This window comes from Myotis davidii, unplaced genomic scaffold, assembly GCF_000327345.1.
Source record: "Myotis davidii unplaced genomic scaffold, ASM32734v1 scaffold555, whole genome shotgun sequence".
Classification (NCBI taxonomy): Eukaryota; Metazoa; Chordata; class Mammalia; order Chiroptera; family Vespertilionidae; genus Myotis; species Myotis davidii.
In genome coordinates, this window is record NW_006286315.1 from 1,052,861 (window position 1) to 1,063,188 (window position 10,328).

Here is a 10,328-nt window from a genome sequence, read left to right on the forward strand (position 1 = left end):
CACATTGACCTCTCCTCAGCTGCTCCCACCCCCCAGCACATGCCCTCACTCCCCTGCTGTCTGTGTCCATTGGTTATGCTCATATGCATGCATACAAGTCCTTTGCTTAATCTCTTACCCCCTCACCCCCGACTTCCCTCATAGGTTGGACAGTATGTTCGATGGCTTGCCTTCATTTTTAGTGTAACTTATTTGCAGGCTCATATAACCTTATATAGTTTAACTTCCAATAATGGTTGAGTTTAACCACCAGCTCCTGGGAGCTGCTGAGCACACCTGACACGCCCCTGCATTTCCCCAAATGGCCATGAGAGGGCGGGGGAGCCATATAGGACCGGGTAAATGGCATTTCAGGGCTCACCTTGTGGGGGTCAGGCGAAGTGAAGCTGTTACACTCCAGGAAGAAAGGGGCCTCAGGGAGCAGCTCGTACAAAAACACTCGGGTGTCACCCTGGAGGGGGTGATAGAGGGGAGAGTGAGGTGGTCAGCTAAAGCTGTCTTCACCCAATCTCCTCTCATCTGGCCCCTGCCCTGCACCTGTGCACCCCTGCTTACCTTGCCCGTGAGTAGCACCAAGCTGGTGTCTGGGTCATAGTTGGGCAACAGGGTGGAAGGAGCCACGTCCAACCCCAGCACTGCCAAGGGGCCACCAGCCAGGGCCTTGGCTGAGTACAGGAGTAGCTGGCGCTCACTTCGGCTACAGCGGGTTGGGGGGTGGGGAGTGCAGAAATAGGTTCATATTGCTGGAAGGGGCATGAGGCAGGGCAAGGACTCCAACAAGGACCCTGATCTTGTCAAGCTGGGGGCCTCAGGGCCAGAGGAGTGGCCCCTGCCTATCCTCTTTTTTGATCCAGCCCTTAGAATTAGTGGCCTGGCCTAATGCAATAGTGTCCTAACCTGTCACCTGCCTCAACCCCTCTTCCCTAACTACTCCCCCCAACCCTCACTGCCCTCCAACGCTCCTCAGCAGTCCAGGCCCTGATACCTGTCCCATGGCCACTGTGGCCCAATAAGTCTAGATTTTTCTCCCCAGAGTGTGTTTCCTGCCCTCTGCTCCAGCCAGGCTGGTCAGCTTCCTGGTCTTTCCACCCACACTTGATATCCTCTGGTTACTAGCCCCTTTGTGACCCAGTTCCCTGCTTCACCTCCCTTAGGAGGCTCTCTCTGATCCCTCCTCCTAAGTGACAAATGCCCAATCCTTGGCCCTCCCAGTAGGCTTGCTTCTGTTTAGTGTGTTTCAACTAGTTCCCAGCTTTCATCCCTCTGGGCCTCCAGCTGACTCACTGTTCCCTTCCTTCCCACATCCCTATCTCCCTCTCATCCATCCATCCATCCATCCATCCATCCAGTAAGTGATGGGTGAAGACAGCTTCTGCATGCCTGACAGGTGTATGTGTGTCCGGAGGAGGGAGACACAAGTGGCTCCTGAAGTCTGGAAATAGGTACGATAGCTCCCGAGTCCTCACCTGTCAAAGCCAGACACCAGCAGACAGTGACCATCACACACCCAGACAATGCGGGCTCCACGGGCCCCCTCAGGCCCTGGGCCTTCCTGTTGGAATATAGCACATGAGGGTCAGCCAGGCCCCCAATGGGCCTGAGGACTGCCCCCCATCCCATCTTGCTTACCTGCAGGGGCTCAGGGCTACTCCGGGGCTCATAGACCCGCAAGCATCCATCCTTGCAGACAGAGGCCAGCTGCTGCCCATTAGGACTCCACGCCAGGCCAAATATCTGGGGGCAGGTAGGGAGGTGAGAGGTGGTCTCTTGCCCTATGGCTGGGCGCTTGCCCCCACAGCTATCCTACCTGGTCCCGGTGGCCCTGCAGCTTTAACCGTTCAACTCCAGCCTGAAGGTCCCAGATGCGAATGGTAAGGTCATAGGAAGAAGAGGCCAGTAGGTCGGCCGCCAGGGGGTGGAAGCGCAGAGAGTAGATCTTCTCTGTGTGACCTGAGGACAAGGCATGGGGTGATACTGAGCTCCTTAGGAGCCACTGCTGGTCCCTCCGCCCCCTGCCCTACCAGGGCCCACCTGACCTGTCAGCACAGCCTCCGGCGTAGTAAGCACCTCCACTAGGCCCTCTGGGGGCACCCGCCACAGACGAATCCTGGCGTCCTCCCCAGCTGCAGAAAGCAAAGGCTCACCACTGCTGGGCCCAAGACACCCAGGCTCCCCCTGCTCCTCTTCAAGACCCTGGGACCGTCCCTCAAGCCCAGCACTCAGCCTCTTTACCCACGGCAAGGCGGTGGGGGTCAAAGGGGTCCCAGGCCAGATCGGTCACGGCTGTCCCATTCTGAAGGGTGGGCAGTGCTGTGTCAGGCAGGCGGCCAGGCTTCTGAAGCTGTGGGAGGTGCCCCCACCCCAAGTACCGTTAGTAACAGGCAGGGCTGCAAGGCAAACAGCATGCCTGGGTCCCCACCCCCTGTAGCCAATGCCCCACTGCTGGGTGGCCCAAGCTCTTTGCCTTACCCACCTTGTGCTTTGAGTCTTAAGTGACAACTGTGAGGCCCCAGAAAATGTGTGTGTGTGTGGGGGGGGGAGGTTGCAGGGAAGCGTGAGATGGTGGAAAGAGCTCCAGCGTAGGGCTTAGGTGGCCTGGGTTCAAATCCCCAGCTCCACCACTTACACAGCTGTCCCGGCAGGTCCCTAAACCTCTCTGTGCCTCACCACTCTCATCCGTAAAATAGGGATAAAAGTGGCACCCCACATGGGGCAGCTGGAGTATTAAAGGGGACGCTGGGTAGATGCCTAGCACATGGCTTGTGCTCAGGAATGTGGACTGGTGTGAATACGGATGCCTTTAGTGTCCCACAGGGACTTAGGGGCAGCTATAGTAGGGTGGGGCTCTCACCTCGAGTACAGCCACCTGCCCACCACTGCTGAGCAGGGGCACAGCCACACGTAGCTGGTTGGCACAGAAGCCGTCGCTCTCACCGGGTGTGGTGAGGTTGAGCCCCTTGAGGTTGGTGATATGGCTGTCTCTGTGTAGGATGGTACCCTGAGCATGGCGGAACTTGGAACTGGGGCCTGGTGGGCAGTAGGGACACAGAGCCTTGTAAGGATACCCTACCTGACCACCCTGGGCTGCCCTGCAGGAGGACCCCTCACTGTAGAACCATGCAGGGCATGTGCCCAGGCCCAGCCCCCTGCTGTTCCAGCCAACACAACTGGCCCAAAATGGAAAGAAACTCGAGGTATCTCAGTGAAAGCGAAGGGCTCCAGGGAAGGTCCAGGCCACCCTCTTCCAGATGAGACTGACTTCATACCACAGGACATGGGGCTCCACCAGGAGGGGAGACAGGCTGGGGTACAGAGGAGGATGACTGGGCTGGGGGTGGAAGGGTTAGCTGCTCCCTCACCACCCACTTACCCAGAAGGCTCTGCAGTGACCTCTGGCTGGGGCTGGTGCCAATGCCACTGGTGCTGGAGAGCGAGGGCTCCAAGCTGGATGGCGTGGAGGGTGAGATCAAAGAGCTGGGAGGGGAGGAGAAGCCCTCCTGGGGGCAAAGCACCTGGGATCAGTCACAGGTTCCTTGGCATGTTGGCCAAAGAGATGGGATGCTTGGATCATCACTCTGGGCCCCTCCTCCTGGACGGTGGCACACTGAGCTGGGCATGAAGCCTGGCTCTGGGATATGAGGAAGGGGCATAATGGCAGATGCTGACGGGGGGTGGGAATAACATGGGGGTTAAGGGAACTTCAGACCATGGGACAGCAGGTGGCAGCTGCTGGCTCCCAGCATTTGTGGGAAGGCGGGTGCAGGGTGGTTAAGATCTGCCAATATTTCAAGAGAAGCCAGAAGTCTAGATTTGATGTGACAGTCTCACTTTCTACTACATGTTTGTCATGCCTGACAGCTAGAAAAAGTTAAAAAGACCAGGGGCCTCCCATTGGCACTCACACTGGGGTCCTTGTTGCCTGTAGGCAGCTTCGCGGGCTGGACTGCATCAGGGGAGGTCTCTGTAGGGGGCACCAGGTGGGAAGTGAAGCTGGGGTGTGGCTGGCAGGTCGGGTTGAGACTGACCTTCTGTACCTGTGAGGGAGGCAGCAGTTGAGGGGTGGGAAGGGATGGGGGACACAGGATGCTGAGTTAGTGCACGGCTGGACTGTGAGGGCATGCATGGGGCTGCTGTCAGGAGGGCTTCCAGGGTCTGGTGGAGACCAGGAGCAGCCAGCCAGGCCTTGGTCCTACCTGCAGGTTGCTCCCAGCCCACCAGGAGTGTGGTTCAGAGGCAGGCACGCAGCCTGCAGTGTCGGGGAACAGGTCCTCGTAGAACTCCACAGCCTGGTGGCAGACAGATATGTGGTCAGTGAGGCACGAGGCCCCCAGACCCCTCCAGTCCCTCATCCCGGCCCCCCTCACCTTGCGGGGCACGTGGAAGCTGATGGGCACGATGGCTGTGTCAGTCAGCTGAAGGACTCGGAGTACCTCACAGCCCATGACAGCCAGCGCCCTCCGCGGCACAAGGGCAGCCCCCCGAAGCACATTCTCCAGGAGGCACTGGGTCACTATTGGGGAAACCACAGGAAAAGAATCAGAGTGGTCAGGGGAGGGGAGAGGGGGAGGAGAGAGAAGGGAAGAGAAAGAGGGCAGGGGAAGAAAGAGAAAGGGAGGAAAAAAACACACACCAAGAAATCAGAAAAACAGAGAGGGGAGGGGAGGGTGAAGGGCAGTGCTTACCTGGGCTCAGTGCCGGCTGTTGGGGGGCCACCTCGTAGCAGTACAGCTGACTCTCACCCTGAAACGAGCCTAGCCTAAGGACCCTCACTGACCAAACTCCGGTGACCTGGGGCAGCCCCAGGCCCAGTACCAGCTCTCCCATTCCTCTCTAAGGACCCGAGCTACAGAAGCATGGCAGACACCGTGCGCTGGGCAATGAGCTGAGCCCTCAGTGGACTTCACTTCACCTGTTCTTCATCAGCACGGAGTATACGTTCAGTATTTACAGACTGCCTACTCTGTACCACACTGCCCTATTTTCATCCTGTTCTCATGACGCTGACATTCACGGATGGAGACTTGGAGGCCTAGATGCTGGCAGGAGGCTGCTCAGCCTGGCACTAGTGGAGCCTGGGGAACACTGTTCTGGTTCCTCCTTTCGGAGGGCGGTAGCATCCTGTTCTCCCCACTCTCCCAGATGTCTGCTTAGGTCTAAGGTCAGCAGTAGGCTTGGCATGAGCCCCAGGGGCCAGACGTGGGTGGACATGGGTAGGGGTGCTAGTGGTGGGGTGGTTCCAGCTTCCCCCTTACCTTTCCCGCCAGGACCAGGAGCCCAGAGTCTGGGTCCAAGAGGGGCATCAGAGACCTGTGGGAGAGAGAACTGGTTGATGGGTGGAGCCAGCCACCCGAGGTCCAAGGGCGGCAAGAGGTCTGTGAGCCTTGTGACCCAGATAAGGGCTCAGGCCAAGCATCACAGTGGCTGGGAGGGATGTGGTCCCTCCAGCTGCATCCGGCTAGTCCCCCAGAACCCTCTGTCTCATCTCCCTGTGCTACCAACACACCAAGCATGTCCAACATCCTAAACTTTCTTTTCCAGAGTCCTCCATCTGCTACCTGCTTCACTTAGAACCAGTGCTGGGCCCTGGGCACAGGGAATCCATCCCCTCTTTCTGTACCTCAGCCCCAATCTCACCCCAGGCAGACCCCACATTTTGTCCCTGGTCCCTGGTCCCACCTTAAGCAGCCTAGACATCATGCCAGCATTACCAGGGCAGGTGAGAAGGTGCTGGAACTGGGGGGTTCCCTCCATCCCCATCCAGGGCAGTTAGGTGGATGTTCCAGGTCTGCACTAGGGTTTGGGGGCCATCTCCTCAGTCACCCCAGGCTCCTGGGGCCTTGATGACATCTTAGAGACTCAAATCCCACCTCCACACCAACCTTGATCCCCTGTGGCCAAGCCTGAGCCAGAGCAGGGCTTCCTTTGCTGCCAAGCTTCCCTGCCTCCCCGTTCTTCATCCCCCCGTTCCCAAGGCATGTCTGGGGAGGGACGGTGGCTGGGAACATGGAGGGAAGGCTGGAGGCCCCCAGCATCTCTGCTCCTCTGTACCCATCTGATTTTGGCCAAGGGCCTGTGGCTGTCCAGGGATTTACGATGCCCCTTTTCCAGGCCCTGAGGAGGCCCTTTGCAGCCCCCAGCCCTGTGAACATTGCCTTCCAGCCCACGGTTTCAGGGGCAGGGGTTCCAGAACTCTGGCAGGTGCCTTCATCCATTTGTTTCCTGGTCTTGGTTTCATGTCCCTGGGGACCCACAGGATTGGGTCCCCATTTTGACACTTGTCTCCACACAGAACCCTGTGCTCACTGTGGTCCCAGTGGTCAGCAGTCACCCAGCTGTGACAGCTGCCTCTATCCCCACCCAAACAACAAAGGGCCCAGCCCTCTCCTCCCCTGCCTGTCCACCCCTCCCAGGCAACTTCCCAAAGCTTGCCTGCTGCCCACCTACACCCCACACACATACCCTGCTGGGAGCTACAGAGTGAGCTGAGCAGCTGGGTGGGGCCCTGGGTGTCTCCACAGCTTCCTGGAAGACCCTGGACTGGTCACCTGTGAGTAATACAGCCTCTAATTACCCTCAAGCCCAGCAGGGAGAGTTGGCTCAGAACTGCCCTTCTTTTCTTTTTTTAAAATACATTTTTATTGATTTCAGAGAGGAAGGGAGAGGGAGAGAGAGACAGAAACATCAATGATGAGAGAGAATCATTGATTGGCTGCCTCCTGCATGCCCCCTGCTGGGGATCAAGCCCACAACCCAGGCATGCGCCCTGACCAGAATCGAACCCGAGACCCCACAGTCCACAGGCTGACACTCTATCTACTGAGCCAAATCAGCCAGGGCCAGGACTGCCCTTCTTGACCTGGTCCGACCACTGCCTGCCTTGAGGGAGGGGCAGGCAGGAGGGACAAAGGAATGTGTGGCCTGGGGTGCCCCCACACTGATGCTGGCTTCAGAGGGGTTGGACACAGGTCCATCCAGCAACTCTAACAGGGCTTTCACTCAATTCATTCTCAATCATTCATTCCTTAGGCAAGTTGGTTTGTGCCCAGCCCTTGACTCCACCTACAGGCATGACTGGAGGTGGATACAAAAGACCCCACCTCTGACCTCCAGAAGTTCCCAACCTGGAGAGGCAGACACAGTCCACAGATAAATATGTGAAGGGGAAGTTCTCTGAGGACACACAGCAGAGAGCAGAGGGGATGTTCCCAAGTCCAGGGGAGAGAGTTCCAGGCAGAAAGAGCAGCATGAGCAAATGGCCTGTGGCAGGTGGGTGCAGGGGCTGTTTGAAGAATGAGGACAATGTAGTTGGTGGCCTGGGCAATTACGGTGAAGGTCTGAGGCTTGGGGAGGCTAGATGCAAGACAAGATGGGATCTAATACATCAGATGGAGTGTTCTGCCTCCATCAGATAAGCAACGAAAAGCTGGTGACACATCTTAAGTATTAAAACAAGGATAGGAGCCGATGTGCAGAGGTCACCATGTGGAGATGGGTAGGGGGAGTGGAAACAAGAGGTGATGGGTTCAGGGCAGAGTCTGAGGACAAGTGGGCTGGGCGCTCCTGCTGCCTTGGTGAGAACTGGTGGGACTGTAGTTTCCACCACAGCATCGATGGCTCACCTGTGCTCTACACCAACCTCCTCAAGAGGTTTGACCTGGCCTCCCTGCACACACCCCCATCAGTCCCAGCTGGCCAGCTTACTGACTCAGGTGCTCGGGGTGCGGGGGCAGGAAGTCATAGAGGGCAGGGCTGGCTCCTCCAACAGGTCAAGCCAGTCTTCCTCACCTCAGGCAGAGCTATCTGAGCAGCTCGGTAAGGCGGGAGCACCTGCCTGCCAAGGCACTGGCCAGGAAATAGGGTCATGGCACCAGCCCCAAGGGTTGGCCAACAGCTAGCATGGGCCTGACCCCAGGCCTTACCAAGAAAGCCACGCTAGATCTGGGTCTGGAATGCAGAATGGAGCCCCTGCCTGGCATAGTCACCTCTCCCGCTGCCATGGCACAGGGGGAGGACTAACATCTGGGCCTGCCACTGAAAAGGGCTCTGACCAGGGTCCGGTCTAGAGCTCAGATCTGTCTCCTAGCTCTGAGCCCAAGTTCCCGGAAGATGCAGGATGATGGTGGTACAGAGTGGGTCACACAGGGGATCAATCTCTGATAATTCTATCAACTCTCCCAATATTCTGACAATTAATTAACACAGGACGTAGTGAGATGTGCCTGCTTCATTAGGCCTTCTCTGGTTCTCCCCACCAGCCCACATCTTGGCAATGCCACTGGTCCAAAGCAGTCCAGGTCCCTTGGATCTGTCTCTGTCACCCAGGCTGGGCTGTGGGGACCTTGGACTAAGCTCGGCCTCACACTCCTCAAAGAAGCTCCAGGTAACCAGGTTCTAAAGGGAGGTGGTATCTTGAAGGCATATGAGGAAAGGATGGACAAACTTGGGAGTGGTCTCCTGGAAGCTGCCCTTGGACCTCTAGGTAGATAAGAGCATGGCCTGAGTCCAGGGTGCAAGATCATGGCAGGAGATGGACCATTTAGGCAAATAGGGTCTCTCCATCATGGAGAACTGGCTGCAGAGGTAAGAGGCTTCAGGGCCTCTTCTTTGGGAAAAGTCAAGCTGGAGGGCCTCAGAACACCCACTCCCTCCTATAGTATCTGGGCACTCCTGAGGGTGTTAGGGGACACAGGACACAAAGGCAGAGACATAAAGACAGTCTGACCAGAGCCACGTGGTGCTTCAGGAAACTGAGTGAGTAAAGCAGCCTCACGTGAAACAACTGGGAGTGGTGGGGACTGCGGTGACCTGTGAGCCTGAGGTTTGGTCAGAGGGGGCAGTTGCCACTGGCTCCAGCTGAGAGTTCCTGTTCAGGCAGGCTGGGAAGTCCCACTTTAATGTGAAACCACCGAATTTTTAATATTTGCAATGGCATCAAAGTTTTAAAAAGCCCCATACAGGCCAAATGAAACACACCCAAGGGCCAGCTCTGGCTCAGGAACAGTGGTGCAAAAGTTATGCTACACATACACAAATATCAAGATAATCAAAGAGGGCAGGTGTGGCGTCCAGACCCCTGCCTATCCTGGAAAGGGGCCCTGTGGGGGAGAAGCCCTGAGGAAGCTAGGAGCGAGAGGGGAAGTCTGGGAGGTAAGTGTTGCAGCTGGACCCTACTTAGCTAATTAGCAACTGGACATGGAGGCTGTCCGTCTTCTGGAGGGGATCAAGTCCCGCAAAGACCACCTATGCCGCACCCCCCATGGTGTGGCCCAGCCTCAGGGGACAAGCCCTTGGGCCTGAGACTCACGCTGCCCCAGGCAAAGGCCCTGGCTGCAGGCCAGGCTAGAAGAGGCGGGTGTCCAGGGGCCCTCTGGAACTTAGGAGCTGAGCTGGGTCCCAAAGCTGAGGCATGCCTCTGACCACAAACATGTATGGGAGGAGGGCAGAGCCTTTTCCTGGAATCCTCCAAGGCAGGGGATTTTTCTGGACTAGTCCGGCCCCTGGCACACGTCCCTCTTGCCCCATCAAGGGCCACTGTCAGCTGCACTCAGGCCCCACCCACTGACGATGAGGCCCAATCTCCCTCCCCATCCCAGGCCCCCCACCCCCACAAACACATTCTGGCTTTGGAGCTGCCTGTAACTGTGGTGCCTTGGACAGACGGTCACTTCCCCTTCTGTGTCTCAGTCCCTTCATCTAAAACACAGGAAAGGTGACCCAGGGATGCTCACGGCCTGAAAGTCGTCATGTCTAAAAGGACCCCAGAACTCAGATTTGGTGTTAAGAGTTTGTTATCTAGGAGGCTCTCAGAAGAGCCTGCCCAGGAATTGTTGAAATTGGGATTAACTACCAACAATAGCACATTCAGAGATTTCACCTAAAAAAATACAATAAAAATCCAGATTTCCAGTTTCTCTTGAAAACCCCAAAGTTCTGGCAGGCTGAAGCAGGTCGTGGGGGCTGAGTTCCTACACCTGCCCCCACTCCCCTCCTCCCCTGCCTTTCCAGGTCTGCACAGGCTCTGGGGTCTGCTCCTCGGATTTATATCACCTGTCTGACACAAGCATCCGAGTTTGGGACGCTGTCTCACTGAAATTCGCTTGCCTTCTATACGGAAAAACAGGGACCTGTCCCGGGTCATAAGGCTAACACGGCTCGCCGGCCTGGAGCTTTGGACTCCTGACTCCGCACCGGGAAAGACACGATCTCTCCCTCCCCCGAGTTAGGGAGGTTGCGGGGTGAGGACCAGGACGCCCAGCCAAATGACCCGTTCAGTGGGTAGGGGAGGCGGGTCTCCCTTGGCCCCTTTCCGCCCCGGCCAATGGGGAGCA

At 57.2% G+C, this 10,328-nt stretch overlaps 1 protein-coding gene across 1 annotated transcript in view; it reads right to left on the bottom strand.

The window, feature by feature from the left end:
- The window catches only part of CORO7 (coronin 7), a 56,097-nt gene that overhangs the window by 2,907 nt on the left and 42,862 nt on the right, over positions 1-10,328 (bottom strand). Inside the window, exons 10-23 of the mRNA XM_006757928.2 lie at positions 5,253-5,307; positions 4,683-4,740; positions 4,365-4,510; positions 4,194-4,286; positions 3,903-4,034; positions 3,371-3,497; positions 2,852-3,027; positions 2,233-2,341; positions 2,037-2,123; positions 1,808-1,950; positions 1,630-1,734; positions 1,467-1,552; positions 556-697; positions 362-451 (exon numbers count right to left, since the gene is read on the bottom strand). Of these exons, the coding sequence (XP_006757991.1) occupies positions 362-451; positions 556-697; positions 1,467-1,552; positions 1,630-1,734; positions 1,808-1,950; positions 2,037-2,123; positions 2,233-2,341; positions 2,852-3,027; positions 3,371-3,497; positions 3,903-4,034; positions 4,194-4,286; positions 4,365-4,510; positions 4,683-4,740; positions 5,253-5,307 (1,549 nt within the window). The remainder of the gene's footprint in view (positions 1-361; positions 452-555; positions 698-1,466; positions 1,553-1,629; positions 1,735-1,807; positions 1,951-2,036; positions 2,124-2,232; positions 2,342-2,851; positions 3,028-3,370; positions 3,498-3,902; positions 4,035-4,193; positions 4,287-4,364; positions 4,511-4,682; positions 4,741-5,252; positions 5,308-10,328) is intronic.